Source organism: Rutilus rutilus (assembly GCF_951802725.1).
Source record: "Rutilus rutilus genome assembly, chromosome: 1".
In the NCBI taxonomy this organism is placed as follows: domain Eukaryota; kingdom Metazoa; phylum Chordata; class Actinopteri; order Cypriniformes; family Leuciscidae; genus Rutilus; species Rutilus rutilus.
In genome coordinates this window covers 70,170,378-70,194,230 of record NC_140209.1, presented here as the reverse complement: position 1 = coordinate 70,194,230, position 23,853 = coordinate 70,170,378, and the positions used below count along the sequence as shown (strand labels likewise).

Below are 23,853 nucleotides of genomic sequence, written 5' to 3'. Positions count from 1 at the left end.
AACATGAGGAATTTGTTCTTCGTATTCAGCTAAAGGTTATTCCTGTGGATCAGTGTGTTTGTGTGGCGCCCCCTACAGGACGATGCTGATGGTATGCATGTAATGCTCTGTGGAAAGTGTGACTGTGTTGGATTTAAATGCTTTCAGATGCATGAACCAGCGGGCTGTTTTCTCCATTCATACGCCTCCCGTTTCTCTCCTAGCAACAGCCTTCTCTCTCAATGTGTTTTTGGACACTTTGGATTCATTAATTTATTATAGTAACGCTTCAGAACATCAGGCATGTGTTAGACACACATGTATGCAGGCCCATAACTCATAAACAATGCGAAGTTTAAAAAACAAAATAGTGCAGATAATCGCAAAGAAGAAGTAAAAACAGATGAGGGGAATGAAAGTGTGTGTTCTTGTCACATACGCAGCTGAACGTCACGTGCCTGGTAACTTCTCTGTGTGTTTAGTGCGCAAGCATCTATTTGAATCAACTTGGCAGATCAAAGCGGAGATCAGATTTCAATCATCGTATCCACAATCAAAAATGAAAGCTTCTGCACAGCAACACATGTGAATTGTTTACTGCCAAGAGCAATCCTGCAGAGTTTCAACCAAACACAACTCGAGAAGAAACTCATCCTTATGCTGAGATGAAGGGGTCATGCGTGTTTCTTCAACATGTTTGAAACACTTTCACTAGTTAACATCATTTGTCCAATAACAATGAAGAATTTTTCTGAAACATTATGAACATTTCTGGAACAAAATGACGAGTGTCTTCCATATCGGCTAATTCCATATCTAGTATTGTATTCGGTAACACTTTATTTTACAGTGTCCTTGTTACATGTACTTACCATAGTAATAACAGTAAATTATGCATAATTACATGCAACTCACCCTCAACCAAATCATAATCCTACCCTAACCCTATAGTAAGTACATGTAGTTGCTTAATATTACTCAGTACTTAAAAATATAATTACACTGTAACAATGACACCTTAAAATAAAGTGTAACCTTGTATTCTAAACCAAAAATAAATTAATAAATTAATTTATTAAAATTGCCTCATACTTTTCTAATAATTTGACAAACCCTTTATAGGAACTGATAAAAAAAAAGCAAAAAAAAAGTTATTTATGCTGAAATAGCACCACGACTGAGACTGTATAAAATGTATGTGAATAATTGTATACAAATTAAATGGTTTATGCTTATTTCACTCTTACATTAGCAGTTTTTAAACACTAAATAGGTTAAAAAATGAATAGTAACACAATCTGTACGCACAATTTATTTGAAAAATAGCCAAAATAAATTATTTAGGCATTGAAATTCAAATGTTTTTTAAAATGAGACTTTTATATAAAAACAATAACAAAAAGTAGAAATTTTATATATAAAGAAGCAAAACATTTAAAGTGATAATGTGACCATAGTTGAAGAAACACCTACATATTCATTATACAGACCTTAAAACCTATCATAGCTAATAATATATCTAGTATCGATGTCTTTAAATGAATAATGGCAGCATTTTATGTACAGTGCTTCCCATACATTGATCACAGTATCAGCATTGACCGCCACAAATAGATTTCAATGATTCCCATTCATTAACTAGAATTTATTTAAACTTCTCATGATAACATAAAAGGTCTTTAATGTCGTGTTTTGCGCCATTGCTGTCAAACAAACTAAAATCAAAAGTGTGATTAGGCTTTGTGTTTGCTTGCCAAAATAAAACTTGTTTTCTGCCAAAATAAAAGCTCGACTGCAGTTTCCGTCAAAATAAATGTAGTATATGTATGTAGTGTATTGACTGAGACACTATATCACAGCTAAAAAGAGGTTTGAGCCCCTTTTAAAGTTCAGGTACAAGTCAATGCACACCTTTTCTTTGTTCAATTTGCACACTGGACATGGGTTGGAGCTAATAATTGTGAACTAACACCAAATGTATGCATCCCAGGCCTGATATTAAACCAACAATCTCTGTTTACAAACCATTATGTATTTTTTCCACCAATATTGTATTAAACTGTCAGGTAGCATGCATTGCATTGCATTGTGGGATATAATGTTTCATGCAGTGTGCAAATGCAGTAGGTCACCCAGACATGCAAACAGAAAGTTCATACACTCGGCATAATGCAAAAATAGTAGGAGTAGTATGCCATTCCAAACACACCCTAAAAACGGACTCTCCCTGGCTTGGAGCACCAACACAGACTGACAAAAATACATATCTGTCAGCATGGGGTTGTGGCAAACACACAAAGAATAGTACTTTGAAAGGTAAATAGTACTTTAATAAGCTTCACAGGAGATTCCAGGAACAGGTAAACGAAGAAAACGCAACCTACACAGTACCGGACAAACACTGAGTGAAGGTGATCAACTTAAATACCCATGATGATGAACTAAATGACGAACAGCTGTGATGAACGAATGTCCGAATGTTACTGATGAGTGGCGGGAAATGAGAACAAAGGAAACATGACTGAAGACAAACAAACTACGGGGCTAAAAACGTACAACTTTTTAGGCGTTTTGGCCGTTCGTTCGTTTACACGTCAATCGGCGCCTGAACACACAAACTTTTGAAAACGGGTTTCAAAGTGCAAGTTTTTGAAAACAGTCTTCGTGTAAACAATAAAAACGTGCATCTCTGAAGACGATGACGTCACGCACATGCGTATTACGTGTTCAGTCTATAGTGTTTCATCGCCATCTACTGGCCTGGCAGCAGAATACAGCGTTTTTAGTCGTTTTCGCGGATCCGTGTGAACGGGGATCGTTTTGACAATGGTGTCGTCTGTACGCGGAAAACTCAAAGGAAAAACGTCTCCGTTTCAAGCACATCGTTGTAATGTAAACGTACCCTTGAGAGTCCAAGAAAGTGAAACTAACTGAACACAAACGTGACAATTTCACAACACACAGACATAAATTAGCCTCTTCTATGTCTGTAGGAGCTCAGCAAAAACGCATGTTTTGGTAGAGATTTGCACAAATACAAATGATGAGTTTAATCTGCAGTTCATCCAGGGAATGCAACACTGTCGTCTTCAAAACGAGGACGAGTTTAGGGCCAGCTGGTTTATTTTCTTGCCTATTCTTATCCTCCGTCTGATCCAGCGGGACTGCAGTGATTAGCCCGTTTGATGTTGGCCTCTGAACCCCCAGGGATGTGCCCCCGGACTGGGCCGAAGCCGAGACTCAAAGAGATCCGCAGCTGCAGACGTGGGACAACATAGTCGGGCCAAGCACAGATCCCTGTGGCACTCCCCTCATGCGAGTTTACGCTTACAGTCACGCCGCATTTTAAGACAAACATATTGTCCTGCCATTTCGCAGTGATGTGAAGTGAGTTGGCCTGTGTATGTGACTCTGCTGTCTGCGAAATGTGTGCTTAAATAGGGATAGATGCAAAGCAAACATGAAAGGAAATAAACCTGGTTCAGCTCCAAGAAGTTCTGTATCACTTTCGCCAAAATAACATCTAAAGTGTGAACATTCAGAGCACAATTGTTTGTCATGTATATGCATTTCCTCTGATGATCAGACAGACAAGAGCTAACTTTTTTTTTTTTCTTCAAGTGCGATAGCTCGCTATGGCATTTCCATAGCAACGGAAAGTTAAACAATGCACTGATTCTCATTTGCATTGGGAAGGGGGAGCCTCTTTTGATGGGAAGGGGGATCGGGACAAACAAACAGCACACCAGCTGCTTGTGTCTGCATGCATATACATGTTTAAATTCACATGTGCATATCAAAAGGGCACGCGAAAGCCTAAATATGCAACAAAAATGATGCAAGCCATGCTAAATATCACATGCATTTCCTCTCTGTCACACATTCGCGTGTGGAAGTGTGTCCAACAAGCCAGCATATAATGCGGTGAGCAGCCAGCATTTTATGCGGTTTCATCTCGTTTAAATTTCTCCGCTCATCCTCTGATCTCTGCTATCAAGCGTTGCTCTCTTGATGTGTGCGCTGGCTGGCTGTTTGAAGTTCAGCGCTGACTTTAAAGCGGCCAAAAGACCCTGAACGGCAGGTAGGAACCAGACCGGGGATCCTGGGTGCTCGTTAGCCCAATGACTGTTTAATTAGCTCGATGAGGACCGCGGCGTAAATGCGCCTGCCTATTGACACAAATGGGCATCTGTGTTGTTCATTGCTCATGCGGGGCTAATTTATTCATCCTCAGCCGTGTGTGTCTGGCGCACTAACACGTACGTCAGATAAAGGCACTCGTTTCATCTCGACACTTTAAAGCAACGGCATAGGGGGGGAAACACAATTCAGCAGATGAAAGGAAGCGCTGTGCTGTACAGAAACAAGACATGCAAAACGTCCTGGAATGGTTTTAAATTACATATGTGCCAATGACAGCCAGACCTGATTTCTTTCGTTTAATAGCTGTCCTATTCAGTGCATTTTTTTCTCTTTTTTTTTTTTACAAAAGAGCCAACAATAAACTGCCGGGAGGTTCGTTACTAAAAATGGATCATTTGTGATGCAAAGAAATAAAATATTGTAGCAACCTTCATGTTAGATCATGAATCAACATTGAATTCAATCCGTCCTGTATTATACTAATAATTGATGATAATACAAAACCTTTGGTGCTAAAGATATCATAATTCAGTCTGTTACACTAGAGCATTTCAGTAATGATGTACTTTTGTGGGTCAACCTGGAAGTCAGCATCACACTGGTTTCCCTCGACAAAAGGATTTTCCCACTGGCTTGTTGGATTATTGTGGAAAATAACTGTCTATGTTGCTGTAAGGGAAGCTATGCGGCCAACAAAACTTTATGACTCTTACATGTTTTGTTCATCGTGATAATCTTCTCAAATGAACATAACATTTATGAATTTTGAAGCCTAAATACTAAGTAAAGCGCTAAACAACAAACTACACCACGGTCGCACTCCAACGCCAGCATCATTAAGCTTTCAGCAACTGAGTTAAGGCCCGTTCACAACAAGGACGATAACAATAAAGATATAGATCTTAAAATCACTCTCAATATTAAAGAATAGCAGAGTTCGCACCACAGCTGTAACGATAACGATATAGAGGAACGATATCGTTTTCCAGCGGTCGAACGATAAAAAACACTGACAGCCAATCAGAATCCATTCTAATTTAAGGGTTCGCGCATTTAAAATGGCAGACAACATTGCGGAGAAGTTAATCTTCGAGTACCAGAAAAATCCACCAGTGTTTGACAAGTCAAGCCCCTTTTCAAGAAAATGGATATGGAAAAAAAATCGTTCATAAACTCTGAATAAACGGTGAGACGTATTAACGCTACCTCAGGTTTCAACAACATTGTCTTGCTTCCTTTGAAGTTGCGGTGAAAAAGACTAGGTGTTGTTTTTATTCCACTATATTGGCTACGTCGGCTAAATCCACTGTTAGATTATTAGCTCGAGTACACTAGCTTCACTCGAAACACATCATGCTGAGGGACATCGGCTGGTTAAAGCCGTGGAAATGCAACAAGAACAGCAAAAACATGTTCAATGACGTTGAACACACTTTGAAACCGCAGCGTGCGAGCTTAGAATAAACAGACCGTTATCGTTCGTTGGTGCGAACGCAAATATAGTTATCGTTGTTGGTGTGACCGGCCCTTTAGAATAGAATTGAGTTAGAGTAGTTTGCAAAAGCGTGATTATAAACACAACAAGGCTGTGAAATTGGACAAGTGATGAGTTTACCTGTTCGGTGTGGTGACATTTAATGCCTCGGACAACCTTTGTAGTCCTATTTAGCCACTTGCTAGCAATCACCTTTATTACTGATGTATTTTATATCGTAGAATAAAACCTGGAAATATCTTGAGCTTGTGTTCATCACAGACCTTATTTCAGCCATTAAACCAAAAACCCATACAAATAACCAATTGACTCCAGGATAAAGGATCTGGAAGTGTTAAAATGCTAACTCGTTTCAGGTTTTGGACTACAAACCTATATAATAGTCATCCCAGACTATTGGATCATGACATGACAAAAATAACTATAGTCATAACTATATTTCGGTAACACTTTACAATAAGGTTTATTAGTTAACATTAGTTAATGTATAAACTAATATGAACATTTGTTACATTTACTAATCTTTGTTAATGCTAGTTAATAAAAATACAGTTGTTCATTGTTTGTTCATGTTAGTTCACAGTGCATTAACTAATGCTAACAAATACAACCTTTGATTTTAATAACGTATTAGTAAATGTTGAAATTAGCATTAACTGAGAATAATAAATGCTGTTGTTCATTCTTAGTTCATGTTAACTAATGAACCTTATTGTAAAGTGTACCCTATATTTCTTAATGTAGTTTTAGTCGGCTAGTGACCAATCACTGAAAAGACTGAGTTTTATTAAACGTGCACTTTGACTATGATGGGGAACGTTCTTTGCTCGCTTTCTGTATGTAGTTTATCCTTTAAATTTACAGTACAGTTTCCTCTATTGCTTTCGATCCCAAAAAATGTGTTAATGTGTGTGAAAAAACAAAAAACAAACAAATCTGAAAGTGTGTCAAGCAAAGGTATTCTTGTAAAAACGATTAATTCAGTCCCAAGTCTTGTGCTCCAGGCGACGATGATGTCACATGTCCACTGGCGGAGTTAATGACTGAAATCCAATTAAACGTGTGGTTGCTGCCAAGAGTGCGTGATAAACCAGGACAAGGGCCAAACAAACAAACAAACAGCAAATAATGAGCTCATCAAGTGGGCCGAATCCAACCTGATGTCATTCTCCAACCTAAATGGGAAGTTTTCCACCAATGTTTGGACAATGTAAATAACCTCAACATCTGTGCCTGGTGGGCATGTTAAACGTGGCACGCAGTTTTAGGATTGAGTAATGATGCAGTCGTTTGACCATGAATGCAGACATGTTGGTCTGCTTTTTCTGAAAACACCTGCAATTACTGATAAAAAGTAACTTAACCAAAGTCAAGGGTCAAGAGTCCAACTAAAGCAAACACTGATCATCATAATGGTGACCTCAAACTAACCATTTTCAACCAACATCAACATCTAAACCTCTGTTAATTCTCAATAAGAGCTTCTGTAGACGTCTGACAGAAATAAAGTCAGTCTGGCTAGTAATAAGTGAAGCTGGTAATGCTGTTTGTGGAGTTGTTTCATCAGATCTTCACAGATTTAATGTCTTCTTTTATCTTCAGTTCATCGGAGGCTGTGTCTGAAGAAAGTTGTAGTTTGTGTTCTTATTTCTCTTTCTTTCAGTGCTTGTTCACAGCCGGTGTTTGAATGATTGAAAGAATGTTTCAGGAACATCATACTAACCTTTAAATAACATTATATTAACATTCAGGAAACTGGACATTTTTATGTTCTTGGAATATTACAAATCAACGTTACTAGAATATTTAATTGTTCATCAAAATTAAGTTGAAAGAGCGTTTGAGGAGCATCACACCTCCTAAAACACGCTCCTCTAACGTCTAACATTTTTTACGTTCCCAGAACCAACAATTAATTTTTGTAAAACGTTCTTATAACTAAAATCTGTTAGCTGTGCACATGCTGCTTCATCCTCAAATATCACAAGCATATCTACATACACTGAAGCCATTTGACAAATTGAAATGCATGATTTCAAAATACCTGCAACGGTATAGTGATAGCGGAGAGAAAAACAGCTGTTGACAACATCAACAGTCTTAAACTCGACACGTGGTGTGTACGTTAAACGTGGCACGCAGAGTTTTGCTCTCTTTTCCAGTGAGTGATGGTGAAAAAGCGAGGCTAGACGAACCAACCTGAAGTGTGTGATTGCACCCGATACACAAACCCTGCGAGCTTCCCCTCAGAACGCCATGCTAACCACTTCCACATCTCCCGATGCATTCCTGCGGCTGGGAACGGGCTCCACATCTAAAGACTCCGCTGTGGGCCAGGAGATGGCCTTCCCAAAACAGGACTTAGAGCAGAGCCTCTTCAACAGCCCCATAATCCAGTCCAGACCACAGCATTGTTCACATTTCACTGGCCTCTGCTAGCACTCGACAATACAGGAGCACTGCTTGGATGTACAGCCGGGTTCACACTGAGCGATTTCGGCCGCGATTTGGCCGTCTGAGACTTGGCTAAGTTTGACATGATCACCGACAGCCGATTAATGACCGTTGCGATCAAATTTTACTCCGACGAAATTCTGGCAGAAGATTTGACTCAGTCCTGCAGTGACTTCTCCTACGACCACCGTCACATTGTCTTCGTTTTTCAAGACAAGCCGTGACCAAAAGTAACGTCAGAGATTTCTTTGTAGCCACCACTTCAATCCCGCGTGTAACGGCAGCTCACATCACAAAACGAGTCATTGATTGATGATGTAAAAGTCTGGACGAATATACTTGCGTGTGTCCATTGTCGTACAGTCTGACATTAATGATAACTGAGATCTTACAGTGTGACATGGCTTACAATGAGGATCAAATATTGCCTTTGGACACTCAAATGAGAATCAGCATATGTGCATCTAAATAAAAGCATAAAGTAGGGTGTCGCGATACACAGATGTTGGGTTGGCGATAACCTTTATATTTAAAAAATGAAGTAGCGTTATCGTGCTAATTAGGGCTGTCGCAATATACCGGTATTGGCGATAATAGTAATATTTCAAAAGAATAGTACACGTATGATAACATGACTTATTAATGGAATACTTGATTGGTCAATCGCGCCGTATTTTATTCCCAGATAAAAAATAATAATAATAAAAAACCACTGAAAACAGATAACGCAGGCTCATCTGGATTGTACACTGCTAGCACTCAACACTACAGGAGCACTGCTGGATATTACAGAGGCAAGACTGAGCAAATACCGCCTTTAATTTTGTTCAAAAAGCTTTTTTTTTTTTTACTTGTGACAATTTTGTACTGTTTTACATTTGCTGTTTAATGTACAAAGTTGTTAATGACCTTGCACCCTCACTCTTAAAAGCATTTGTTTCTTCGCGTACAGAAAATACAAGACAAACAAGAGCTCGACTGTAGCCGCGTCTCCATTACCCCTCAAATAGCACGAATTGAAAATACGCCCAATGGAAACACGTCAATTTCGCAAAAACTCCCATATATCGCAAAAAAGAGATTTTACACTCGCATGAGGTAGCCTGGGTTTCCCCATGCTGCCTTGAGCGCAGTGCGATTTTTTCACGCTGCTAGGCAGCCTGGATTCCATGGACCAGATTTTTTGCCTCAGTGAGGGGACCAATCACAGAACGGGGAGGGAGCAGCAAGACGATGACGACGTCTATGCGACACACCGAAGCAGTTTGTTTATATCTATGGATCCAACATGGCATCAGACGCGAAGTTACCTTTCGATGCAGCCTTAGTGTTCTAAGTAGTTTAGAACGCAAGTTTATTTCGTCTTCTTCCTCGTCGAATTTCTGTCGCTCTACATACAGTACCAGTCAAAAGTTTGGAAACAGTACTATTTTTAAAGCTTTTGAAAGAAGTCTCTTATGCTCATCAAGCCTGCAGTTAAAAAAAAAAACAAAAAAAAAAAACAGTAATACTATGAAATATTATTACAATTTAAAATAATGGTTCTCTTTTTTAATATACTTTAAAATGTAATTTATTTTTGTGATGCAAAGCTGAATTTTCATCAGCAAGTACTCCAGTCTTTGGTGTCTTATGATCCTTCAGAAATCACTCTAATATGATGATTTGATACTCAGTTATTATCAATGATGGAAACAGTTGTGCTGTTTAATATATTTTTTTGGAATACTTTATTTCAGGATTCATTGATGAGTAAAACGTTAACAGCATTTATTCATAAAAACAGCATTTATTCAAAATAAAAACATTTCTAACATTATAAATCGTTACCATCACCTTTTATCAATTTAACGCATCCTTGTTGAATTAAAGTACTAATTTCTTTAAAAAAAAAATAGTTATTGTTCCCAAACTTTTGAACGGTAGTGTATATCGTTACAAAAGATTTCTATTCTAAATAAATACAGTTCTTTTTAACTCTTTATTCATCAAATAATCCTGAAAAAAGTATCTCAGGTTATAAAAAAATATTAAGCAGCACAACTGTTTCCAACATTGATCATAAATCAGCATATTAGAATGATTTCTGAAGGATCATAAGACACCAAAGACTGGAGTACTTGCTGATGAAAATTCAGCTTTGCATCACAAAAATAAATTACATTTTAAAGTATATTAAAAAAGAGAACCATTATTTTAAATTGTAATAATATTTCATAATATTACTGTTTTTTTTTTTTTTTTTTTTTTTTTTTTTTTACTGCAGGCTTGATGAGCATAAGAGACTTCTTTCAAAAGCATTAAAAATAGTAGTGTTTCCAAACTTTTGACTGGTACTGTACGTCATCTGGTATAATTGAAATGATTGGCTATGAGTTACGTACAGGCGCATTTGATAGACATTCGTAGCGCCCAATAAACGGCTCTGGGCATTCGTAAACCACGCCTCAAATACGAGAAAATGAACATGTGGTTCCCAGACCACGTCTCAAAGAGACGAGGTCTGACGTTAGCCAGGCTACGCATGAGGTGCTTTTTCAGGCAATTTGAAAAAGGAATATTTCGCAAAACTGCAGTGGAAACAGTTTTTGCGCATTTACAGTCACCTGACGTACGTAACAGTCGATCGTTCTTTAAAGATGACGTGGTGTGTTTGGACAGAAGACGAGACCGAGTTAGTTTATTAGTTAATGCACTGTGAACTAACATGAACAAACAATGAACAGCTGGATTTTTATTAACTAATTTTAACAAAGATTAATAAATACTGTAACAAATGTATTGCTCATTGTTAGTTCATGTTAGTTAAAACATTAACTAATGTTAACTAATGAACCTTATTGTAAAGTGTTACCAATAATTGCAAAGTAGGGGTGTCGCAATATACCGGTATTGGCGATAACCGTAATATTTCAAATGAATAGTGCAAGTATGATAACATGACTTATTACACAGCTCTGTGAAATACTTGATGTAAAAATCAAACTGAGCCCAGAAGTTTGTGTTATTATAATTTGAAATATATCAAATATCGAAACTCTTTGGTCATTTTTTTGAGAGAGATGCTAATGGTCTTGTCCGATTCAATGATCTATGCTAAGCTATGCTAAAAGTGGTACCGCCAGACCCGGAGATCGGCTGAATGGATCCGAAAACGGCAAAACTCAACTGTTTAACTCTGGGGGAGTTGTCAAATGAGCCTATTTCCAAAAAAAGTGAAGCATCCCTTTAATATACTACAAAGTGTAATTTATTCCTGTGATCAAAACTGAATTTTCAGCATCATTACTCCAGTCTTCAGTGTCACATGATCCTAGAGAAAACATTCTAATATGATGATTTGATGCTCAAGAAACATTTATTATTATTATCAATGTTGAAAACAGTTATTTACATTTTTATTTCAGGATTCTTTGATGAATATAATGTTTCGAAAGAACAGCATTTCTTTGAAATTGATCAATTTGACATGGCAAAAAAAATTTAAAAGTCAAAAGTTTGACCGGTATAGTGTCCAGTTTAAAGAGGAGACTGTAATAATGGCTGTGGCAGGCCTTACCTGAGCGAGTCCTCCATCTTGCTGATCTTCCTCTTGCTCTCGACCCGTTCCTTCTCCAGCTGGGCCTGAAGCGTCTGCAACTGGGACAGTGTCAATCACTCAACGGGCTTTCAGCAGCACAGCTCAACAGAGCTGATCTGATTTAGTAAAGGTGAGAGGTCGCGTGCTGGCCTGCAGGTGTATATATACGGCCTGTGCTTTGCAGATGTGCCCTTGACAGAGGTCCTGCTTTATAACCGGACCGGCCCTTTGAAGACGGCACCAGGTGTCTGAGGCTGATCTTAAAACTTACCTTCGCCCGATTGTGTCGGGACAATTATTAAAGCGGCCCTTTTTATGACAGTTCTGCAGCTTTGAAGACGTTTGAAAGGGAGCAGCTCTTATTAAGGCTCATAATTAGTGGGGCAATCAGGTCGGGTCTATTACTGTCTCGTTACGCTCCCCTTTCATTTGGGGAAACACTTGACAAATACCAACTTGGTCCTGTTTCCACCTGGCGTTTTAGTGGTCTGATCACATTTGCAAATCATTCAGGTTCTTTTCTGATGTAGTTTTGGTTCCTTGGTTCACCTTTTTTTGCCTTTGGCTTTTGGCTTGCTTAGTTGGGGACATTTAATTTGATATTCAACAATATTATTGATCTGCCTGCATTGACACCATTATTTGTGACCCTGGATCACAAAACCAGTCTCTAGTCGCACGGGTATATTTGTGGCAATAGCCAACAATACATTGTATGGGTCAAAATTATAGATTTTTCTTTTATGCGAAAAATCATGAGGATATTAAGTAAAGATCATGATCCATGAAGATATCTTGTAAATTTCCTACCGTAAATATATAAAACATGTATTTTTGTGAGTGAATGCAGCACAATCGCCAACATAAATGCACAACTTTAAAGGAGATTTTCTCAATGTTTCGATTTTTTTGCATCCTCAGATTCCAGATTTTCCTAATAGTTGTATCAATAAAGGTGACTTGACTTGACAAAGTGGCCAGCGATAAATACAGGAGGAAACGAGGTCTAAAACGTCTCGTGATCGAAGCACTGAAATCACATTCGGAGGAAGTCAAAGATGTTTGCGACTACATCGAATTTGTAGCGAAACGCTAGTCGCTACTCGCCGGCACTCACTTAACGTGTGGTTTTTATGGGTTTTGCGCACCAAACAAGTGATTTAAACTTCGCTGTTGTATTTAAAACAGTTGCACTGGAAATCGCAGATGCGCTGCTTACCCTTTATCAAGTCATGTAACATGAAATTGTTCACTATAAGCATTCACCAATGCTACAATTTTCAGTAACACTTTGTTTAACAGTGTCATAGTCACATATGTTACTTGTAGTCACTATAGTAATAACTATTACTTATGCATAATTACATGCAACTAACCCTCAACCAAACCCTAATCCTAACCCTTTAATAAGTACATGTAGTTACTTAATATTACTCTGCACTTAAATGTATAATTACACTGTAACAAAGACACTTTCTATGTCATAATCATTTGTTTTAACAAGTTTCTGAAACTTAAATTGTCATTGTTTCTGCCTTAAATTATTACATTGTTTAAATTAGTCAATTTTTAGCTAACTGTGTGATTTGTTCATTTCTGAAAGACATAACTTAGACAGTTTCCTCTGATAACAGATCACTCTAAATAGTAATGCACTGCTTTGAAACGAGGTGTATTGTGAAAAGCGCTATACAAATAAATGTGAATGAATGAATATGGTATTCGTGTGTTGCACATATGAGTTTCTTTCTTCTGCTGAACTAATGAGAAGATATTTTGAAGAATGTTGGTAACCAGACAGTTGACGGTATTTTTATTCTACAATGGAAGTCAGTGGGGTCCATCTACTGTCTGGTTATCCACATTCTTCACAATATCTTATTAGTTCAACAGAAGAAACTCATACAGGTTTGGAACAGCTTGAGGGAGAGTAAATGATGATTTGGGTGAACTATCCCTTTAATGCCAGGTGGAAGCATGGCCCTTGTAACGATCACTCGATTTTACAGCCTCAAATCTTCCCTTCATCAAAGTGAACTAGGGCAATTGAGAGCAGAGGAAATGCTTTTATGTCTAACTAAAACGGCCTGCTTCGGTTTATACTGCTTCTGAGACTGGTGGTGATTATGAAGACTGGTCAGTCTCTTTTCAAGTTTATTATAATTGTTGCAATATAATAACTAGGGCTTTAAACTTATAAAGTTTGGTGTGAATAATCAAAAGTTTAATATGTGCAAATCAATGTAAAAAAAAAAAAATTACAGAAAAATAACCCCCGGGCTCGAATGAAAGTTAACATGATTTTTTTCAATCAGGCAACTCACCTCACTAAACCACACTGACTGAGAGCAGGCACACAGAGTCTGTACGCTTCTTTATAATCAATGACTCTTGCTTTGATATTTCATTATGCTGTATAATGACTAGGCTGACCCCTAATAGACAACCAGAAGAGGCTTAGACGACCAAATATTCAGAAGGGGCCAGCACAAATAATGACATGTCCAAACACTTATAAATAAGCCATATCATTTTTTTTAAATAATATTGTACAGAGTTTTTGATGAAATTAATTACCTTTTTGGCAGTGCTGTTTTGCAGATCTGTTATCTCTTGCTGCATCTTATTCTCCTGGTCCTGAACAAGACAAAACAAATCAAATCAAATCAAATCAAATCAAATCAAATCAAATCAAATCAAAACAAAGCAAAGCAAAGCAAAGGACAAGAAAGCAAAGCAAAACAAATCAAATCAAAACAATTAAAGAATAAGAAAGCAAAACAAAGCAAAGGACAAGAAAGCAAAGCAAAACAAAGCAAAGCAAAAAAAAAAAGTAAGAAAGCAAAACAAAACATAACTAAGCAAATCAAACAAAAACAAAGCAAAGCAAAGCAAAGCAAACAAAAACATAAAGCAAACAAAACAAAGCAAAGCAAACAAAAACATAAAGCAAACAAAACAAAGCAAAACAAAGCAAATCAAACAAAACAAAGCAAAGCAAACAAAAACATAAAGCAAACAAAACAAAGCAAAACAAAGCAAATCAAACAAAACATAAAGCAAACAAAACAAAACAAAACAAAAACATAACAAAACAAAAACATAACAAAGCAAAACAAAGCAAATCAAACAAAACAAAGCAAAGCAAACAAAAACATAACAAAGCAAACAAAACAAAGCAAAGCAAACAAAAACATAAAGCAAACAAAACAAAGCAAAACAAAGCAAATCAAACAAAACATAAAGCAAACAAAACAAAACAAAAACATAACAAAACAAAAACATAACAAAGCAAAGCAAAGCAAAGCAAAGCAAACAAAGCAAAGCAAAACAAAGCAAAGCAAATCAAATCAAACAAAACAAAACAAAACAAAGCAAAGCAAAGCAAATCAAATCAAACAAAACAAAGAAAACATAAAGCAAAGCAAAGCAAAGCAAAGCAAAGAAAACAAAACAAAATAAAAACATAAAGCAAAGCAAAGCAAACAAAACAAACAAAACATAACAAAGAAAAGAAAAGCAAAGAAACAAAGAAACAAAACAAAACCATAACATAAAGCAAAGCAAACAAAACAAAACAAAATAAACAAAACATAAAGCAAAGCAAAGCAAAGCAAACAAAACAAAACAAAAACATAACATAACATAACATAACATAAAGCAAAGCAAACCAAAACAAAAACATAACATAACATAACATAAAGCAAAGCAAACCAAAACAAAAACAAAAACATAACATAACATAAAGCAAAGCAAAGCAAACAAAACAACACAACACAACACAAAGCAAAGCAAACAAACAAACAAACAAACAAACAAAACAAAACAAAAACATAACATAACATAACATAAAGCAAAGCAAACCAAAACAAAAACATAACATAACATAACATAAAGCAAAGCAAACCAAAACAAAAACAAAAACATAACATAACATAACATAAAGCAAAGCAAAGCAAAGCAAACAAAACAACACAACACAACACAAAGCAAACAAACAAACAAACAAACAAACAAACAAAACAAAACAAAAACAAAGCATAAGAAAAAAAGCAAAACAAAGCAAATAAAACAAAACAAAACCAAGCATAAGAAACCAAAGCAAAACAAAACAGATAAACAGACAAACAATAAGGAGTTGTCCTCACTTGTTTTGAGCACTTACATTTGACAGCCTAATAATCAATAATTGTCATTCACACATAAAGCCATCATGGAACGACAATCGCAAAACCATTTTACTGGTTTATTTCAGAGTGAGGAAAAAACATCAGTTTTGATTAATCCATGGGGATTTCATTGGATGGTGATAAAGGGTTTGGAAAGGGTTTGACAAATAAGAGGGCACATGGTGACGTCTGCCAGTGAAGAAAAGAGCTTCAGGGGGGCAAAGCAAGTTATTACACACTGGCAAAAATATTATGAGGACCAATCTGATTTCTCTGGAATAACATGAGCCGATCAACTGACTTGCTGAGGTACATCGGGTCGTTCACGCTGACGGACTTGCATGATTTGCATGACAAAGCAACTGCTCGTTAGTTTTCATTGAGAGTTGGCAGCAAAAATCTGATTTGGGCTTTTAACATTATGCAAATAAGCAGTGATGTGATGCAGTGACTGTCAATGGAAATGAAGTCAGTGGATTAGCCCTGTGAAATACAGCGACCAGATGTGCCTTACTGTGTGTTACTGTGTTAATTGTGAATCCCACCAAAAACGAGGGCAACCAGCAGTAAGAACATCCTCTATAAGACAGGGTGACGTCACTGTCAGTGTGTGAAGAGTGTGTGTGAGCTACTGACCCCGAGCTGTCTCTGTCTCCTGTTTTCAGTCTCCTGAATCTGCTGTTTCAGGAGGATCACAGTCTGCTCCAAACCCTCAATCGCCTCCGATGCCTGACAGAAACACACACTACATTCACAAAATGCTGTGAAACCATAAACTTAAAAAGATTGGCTCCGTTTCTAAACCTAGTGAGCTGATTTTCATCACAAACATCCTCCTGATGCAAAGACCCCTCAGTAGACAGCAAGAATACCCCTTACAAAAGAGAAGTATACCTCAGGTTCATTTTAGTGTATATATATATATATATAAAAGTGTGAGTATATATTCCAGGTGTACAGTAAAGGAAACAGGTGCACTAGTATTATTGTATATGTACTATTTCAATACTCGGGACTAAACTGGCACACTTTTTAGGTTATACAAGTATACTTTTAAGTGCATTTTAAGCAGTAGACTTTTAGCACAAAACTAGTTTACAAGCTTTTCTTTTCCATTTCAACTATACTGTGAACTATACTTTAAATGAACTTATAGATATACTGATAGTTTACTAGCTATGCACTTTTAGCTTACTTTTTAGTTCACTCTGAATTATATTTAAATTACCTTTAAATACGTTTTACTTTAATAGTTTTTACACTGAAAGTTTTCTTTAAGTGAGCTTTAAACATCATACTTATAAGCCCCTTTCACACTTTTCTTTACTGGTAAGTTACCGGTAACAGATCATGTGTGAACAGGACCTTTTCAAATAAACCAGTAAATTGGTTTCAGGCAATTTAACAGTAAGGGAAGTTGTAACATTACCAGTAAATCACTGTTATATGAACGCGGAATGAAGATTACTGGTGTTTTGCACGTACGAGGTCAGAACTCGCTGATGTAAGAAGTGATTTGGGCCAATCAGAAGCTGTTGAAAGAGCAACGGCTCGGAGTCATTCATTAATGCGTTTACTCAGCGCTGTTTACAAAATGATACCGAAACTAAAGCGCTTCTCCTCGTCCGGGCGGATGAAGAGATTGTCAACAACTCAGTGGAACAGTTAGCGATACAATGGTAACACTTTACAATAAGGTTCATTAGTATTTTTTTATTTACCGGTAAAGTCGTTCTGGCAATTTTACGGTAATTTACCGGGATTGCTGTGTGAAAGGGGTTATAGTTTACTCGTTCAGTGGAAGAACGGTCAATAAAATCAGCCAGATGTAGACTAATAGCACAGATGCATAAACATGTTTTTTTGTTTTTTTGACAAGCTCAGGGAATCATTACAAACAAACGTATACTTTTTGTAGGACAGAAAAACACCTAATATTTGTGTGAACTGTGCATTTTTGTGGTTGTTAGAATATCTTAGAAGTCCTAATATGTCCTAATCTTACATTCATCCTTCATGTGAGTAGCAATATAGTTAAATTTAAGTTCAGTCACTCCATTCGGGTTAGGATGCAGTAGAAGGATAATAATAATGTAATACATCTTGCATAAACCGCTAAGACTACTCTTACAAGTTAGTCATCACATTTTTTTCTTTAAAACTGTTCATAACTTTTTTAAGTCAGTTACATAAAAACATAATTTGCTAACGAAAAGTAAGACTAACCCTCCCTTGACTAACTGCTACTGGGTCACACTAGATCTTAACGCACTTAACATAATGTCTAAATTTATGCAACTGGCCCTAGGAATCATTCCTAAGCTTATATATCATAAAGTTAACTCACTAAAAGTGAATCTGTCGACTACCACAGTACATAAAAGTGAGTAAAGCATGTGTGAGGTGTGAGAGGTGAGTGAAGATGCCTTGGCTGCAGAGAGTGTGTGTTCCTGCTGGAAGTGGCTCATGTCTGCGTCGTGTCTGGCCTGAAGTTTCTGCAGCGAGTCCTCATGCTGGTCTCTCATCTTCTCCATCTCAATCTGCAGGGACACGGCCCTGAAGGACACACACAAACATTTTCACTAACTGCAATGCATTGTGGGACTGCATCATAGGTTAAGGATAGATGTCAGGCGTGTTTACGATCGGTCACATCAAATCTCTGCACCTGCGATCAGTCGCATCGGAGCCTGTCAGGATTTCTCGTACCTGTGGTTGGCCTCTTGTAGCTCAGCGCTGATGGAGGCGATCTGAATCTCTAACTCGGCTTTCTCCTGCGTGACCTTCTGCCGAAGCAGGTTCCCGTTCTTCACTTCCACGGAGAGCTGCTTCACCCGTGACTCTAGCTCGTGCACCATCTGCTCCTGGAGGAAGGCAAAGAGACAGACAGTTCATACAAATTAGCCAGCTCATTAAAAAACATCACAGATCAAAAAATATTCACAGATTTCTATTGCTCCAAAAAAAATTGTTTTTAATCAAGTCAAGTCACCTTCATTTCTACAGCGCTTTTACCAATATAGATTATTTCAAAGCAGCTTTACAGTGATAATAAGAAATTACAGTAACAGAGATTTTTTTGGCTTTACAGCAGCTCTAGAATAAAGTTATTGTCCAGCTAAAGTTAGTTTTGATTGATTGATTCACTTCCGTTGTAAAGATCATTAGTTATTAACTTAGGGGCCGCTTATATGACACTGTTTTAATTTTAAATGTGTTTAACGCACAACAACAGTGTTTGGGGCTCGAGAACGCAAACCTTGAAATAGGATCCAAGGTAAAAAATAAAATAAATAAAAAAGGTTATCTATAGTGCTTTACTATATAGTGCTTTAGTACTTTACACAATATAAGAAACTTCACAGTTATAAAAGTGAAAATAATTAATGTTGCAAAACTCAGCAATTATGAAACAAATGTTTAGCTATATAAAGCAGCTCTATAGAAGACAATTGTGTGGTTATTTAGTTTAAAGGGATAGTTCAGCCAAAAATGAAAATCGTAAAAAAAATAAAAAAAAAAAAAATTTTGGAAGTCAATCAAAACTGTCTGGCAACCAATATTCTTCAAAATATCTTATTAGTTCAACAGAAGAAAGAAATTCATACAGAATTGGAACAACATGAGGGGAGTAAATTATGATAATGTTTTCATTTTTGGGTGAACTGTACCTTTAATTTAGTTCAGTGTTAGTTCAGTACAGTAACAACAATTTATAAACAAAATTTTGCACTTATGTTCATGTAGAAACAAAAATATTTTGTTTAACGCTTTAGTGTTTTTTGTTTTTGAATGTAAATCTATCTGTTCAAGTTTAATTCTCTCACTAAATAAGTAAGTAAATACATAAATAGTGTTTTATTGCAAAAGTTATGGCCCCCTTACATAGCTTCGATGTAGTGAGCTGTTCTTCAGTAGTTATTATCATAACCAACGTGGCTCAAAAGTGTAGTTTGAGTGTAGTTGAACTACTTTAAAATGATAGGGTTTAAAAATATAGGGATGCATGATATATCGGCCAACATATCGGTATCAACCGATATATGTTGATTTTCAATGTTATCGTTATCGGCCCGATAAGAACATTTGACCGATGTATTAAAGCCGATAAATAATGTATTATTTCCTTCAGCTGAGACGCTTCAGATGCAACATGATGCTTTTGAATTGCTTGAGATGTGATTGAAATCCCTTCAAAAAAGGAAAATACAGTTCAGTGCAACAATCTGGCTACATAAAATTATAATGAGAACATCATTATAATTGTGTTTGCGACACGAATTTTAATGGTGAGACTTTTGTTTTTGTAATCAGGCTCTCAAAAAAAATTATATATATATATACATTTTTTTGAGAGCCTGATTACAATATATATATATACACACACACATATACATATACATACAGTGCAATGCATAAGTTAATACACCCATGCTAAAGTTGACTAAAAAGAGGAATAAAAAATCATATTTTGGAAATTGAACTTAATGCCTTAATTTAAAAAATTAGGAAAAATCCAACCTTTAAGGACACCAATTTTCTTTGTGAATGAATAATGTATCGTAAATAAATAAATGTTCTTCCTTAAAATACATGGTGCATAAGTTAGTACACCCCTATGTTAAATTCCCATAGAGGCAGGCAGATTTTTATTTTTAAAGGCCAGTTACTTCATGGATCCCGGATACTATGCATCCTGATAAAGTTCCCTTGGCCTTTGGAATTAAAATAGCCCCACATCATCACATAGCCTTCACCATACCTAGAGATTGGCATGGTTTTATTTCAGTTAGCCTAAAAGCTAGTTTGATTTGCATTGAGAGCATATCGGCTTATCAGTATCGGCCAAAAGTTTCATATCTGTGCATCCCTAATTATGAGTCGCTTGTATCTTGACAAACTACAGCTTCACAGTAGCTTCCTAACACCGAGACAATAGACGACGGCAGTGGAGACCTCCTGAATGGGGAATTCTTCTGTAGATGTGATAGTGAAAGTTGAACAGTTCAGTAACAGTGAGCTTAAACAGCTTTCTAACAGCATTCATGGCCACCACACCATCCTCATCCACCTTCAAAGATCATCTTTCAAATCTGATGCACCTGTGGGCCTCTGTTCTTTAGCACAACCCAGAGCATGCTGGGATTGAATATAAAACAGGCATGTGAAGCAGACCAGCATTAAAGCATAGCTCAGCCCTCAAAAGAACATCTAGGATCTAGGATGGTCTTCATTTGAAAATGAGACAACCGTATCTGATGAAATACAGGAAGGGGGAAACTTTCCATGAGACAGCAAGAGCTGTTAAACCAAAACCAGACAGCGCTCAGACACACACATACACACACACACACTCGCGTCTCATCGTTAATGGAGGCCACTGTCCCGTGCGTGGCGGGTGGAATGCAGGGCTGATATGAACGATGACAGATTATTGATTGAAGATACATAGTTCAGATGATGAAAGTGGCCAGTGTTGAAATGCACAGCTTTCTGATGGCGACGTCAGTGTCGAAACTCTGGAAAATAGGCCTTTGTTAACTCCCAGTGTGAAATGCGGCATGATCTGAAAGAGTAGGACTTGTGCTATGACGCACGCTTGTAATTAATACACTGACCCTGATCGTCTGAGCCATTCATAACCATCCTACTGTTATTTCCATTTTCTGAATCATACTTCAAACACTGGGTAGGGGAGAGTGGGGTAAGAAAAATAGGTTACACTTTATTTTAAGGTATTTTACTGAGTAATATTAAGCAACTACATGCACTTACTATAGGGTTAGGGTAGGATTAGGGTTTGGTTGAGGGTTAGTTGCATGTAAGTATGCATAATTTACTGTTATTACTACGGTAAACACATGTAACAAGGACATTGTAAAATAAATTTGGTGTTAAACCAATTCAAGTAAATACTCTGAGTCAGTCAGGAAGAGCTGCTGATGTAACAGTGATTGAGATCGTGATAACGCCCTCTTTACAGTCAGATCCGCAGGTGACATGGGACACGTCTTTATCCTTTCAATCACACATGCCCTCATCTGAGAGCACGTCTCAGTGGCCAGGGGGATCATGTTGAGATTGATTGTATGTGCTTTTCTACACACGTACTGTATCATCTCTGAGGATACGGATCAACAATTGTTTTATGAATACTCAACCCAAACAAAGAGAAACTAAAAGCATATCTCATTCTCCTTTCAAGATGACATTTTGTTGACTCAAACCGTGTTAATCTGCTCGATTTTATAGGGGCATATTCTACACTTTTTTGTGTACACTTAAATAAATACACTTTTAAGTCTTATTTTCGAGGTTATTTTCAACAAGAATTGTGGCCACTTAGACTGGCAAACCTCTTTGCATGTGAAATGAGTAACAAGCCCTGCCGTGTTGGTGAATACTGAATAGAAAAATAGGTAATAAGAAAGACAATGCGAATGTCATTATGTTTTGCTTTGTGTTGTATCAGAAGGTACATGCATATTGCTTGTGTTTTGCTTTGGGAAAAAGGACAATTCCTTATTATTCTCCATTCAGGCATTGTCATCATTGAAGCATTAAGAGTGCCACTCCTGTCAAACTGAGGCTACAATTCACACACACTCACCAAAACTGGACACTAGAAGCGTTGCCTAGTCTGACGAGTCTGTTTTTCTGCTGCAATATTCAGATATTCAGATGATAGAGTCAGAATTTGGCGTAAACACCATGAAAGCATGGATCATCCTGCAGTTCTGGTGATGTAATGGTGTGTTATATATTTCCTCAACACACTTTAAGCCTCTTATGACCAATCGAGCATCGTTTAAACACCACAGTCTACCTGAGTATTGTTGCTGACCATGTCCATCCCTTTATGACCACAGTGTCCTCATCTTCTGATGGATACTCCCAGCAGGACAACAGGCCACGTCACAAGACTCAAATCATCTCAAGCTGGTTTCACCAGTCTCCAGATCTCAATAAAACAGTCTGTAAATATCAAGCAGTATAAAAGACTGTTTATGTAAAGCTAAAATAACTGGAAGTGGATGACACCAGAAGCCTTTTACACTCAAATTACAAATGGCCGTGTTGTTCTTGTGTTAAAAATAGGGTGGAAAGAACAGGGCAACCATTTACTGTTTAGTTCAATGTGTCTTGGTTGAGGACACAATATTGACAATGATGGTTCATTCTTAAAATGTATTTGACCAGCTCTGAGCTTCAACCACTCCCGACAGACTACACATTTGTTATTTTAATGTGAACCATGTTAACTTCTTCTTTGACCTTACATTAAATTGTATAAATCCCTTGGAATTTGTGCATCAAGTGGCTTTACTGTTATGATTATAGAGCATATTTGACAAACGGAGGTTGGTCTTCCCTCAGGTAGAGTTTGTGCTATGATATCAATGCAAGTCATCAATCTCCATTGAGTCCCAAATGTGATGAATATGTATCTTGTCATCAATATTCAATGTGTTGCTTCCTCTATTGAGCACTGACATTGGCGCGTCAAGACTTGGCCACCAATGAGTGTTGGGAATATTAAGCAGAGCGAAGGAAAAGAACAGTTGTGCCAACTTCTGACACGCTCCCAAGCAAGAAGCCACAGGTAAACCGACAAGCACCCGTTGGCGCCCCAATCTCGCCCATTCAGAAGATGTGAAAGGCTGGCCGATGTGACTCCGCATAGCTTTGAAGAGCTTTTTTTTTTGAGAAATAAGGATAGCGTCGGAGTGTGCCGCACAAAAACAATGATGAAAGAACGAAAGATAAACAAAGGCTTTCAAAGGCTAGAGTATTGAGACATCAAACGCAAAGTAGAAACAACACACAGCATCTCACCTCAGCTGACATATTGACAACAGCAGCCTATGAGGAGAGGAGAGGTAAGACAAGAGGCGGGGGGTTTCGGGTGGAGAGGTTGCTGAGGTCAGCCTAAACCAACAGAACGGGAGAACCTAATTTCCAATGACAGAAGGGCCTTTCATCTGGGGCCCTGCCTGGAAATGTGCTGTGTTTAATTATTAAAGAAGGGTCAT

General features: G+C 37.3%; 1 protein-coding gene across 4 annotated transcripts in view; it reads right to left on the bottom strand.

The window, feature by feature from the left end:
* The window catches only part of cep112 (centrosomal protein 112), a gene marked incomplete at its 3' end in the record, with an annotated part of 206,419 nt that overhangs the window by 128,401 nt on the left and 54,165 nt on the right, over positions 1 to 23,853 (bottom strand). For all 4 annotated transcript variants that reach the window (XM_084416954.1, XM_084416955.1, XM_084416957.1 and 1 more), the window contains exons 13-17: positions 18,530 to 18,684; positions 18,247 to 18,376; positions 16,457 to 16,549; positions 14,229 to 14,288; positions 11,631 to 11,710 (exon numbers count right to left, since the gene is read on the bottom strand). In XM_084416954.1, the coding sequence (XP_084273080.1) occupies positions 11,631 to 11,710; positions 14,229 to 14,288; positions 16,457 to 16,549; positions 18,247 to 18,376; positions 18,530 to 18,684 (518 nt within the window). The remainder of the gene's footprint in view (positions 1 to 11,630; positions 11,711 to 14,228; positions 14,289 to 16,456; positions 16,550 to 18,246; positions 18,377 to 18,529; positions 18,685 to 23,853) is intronic.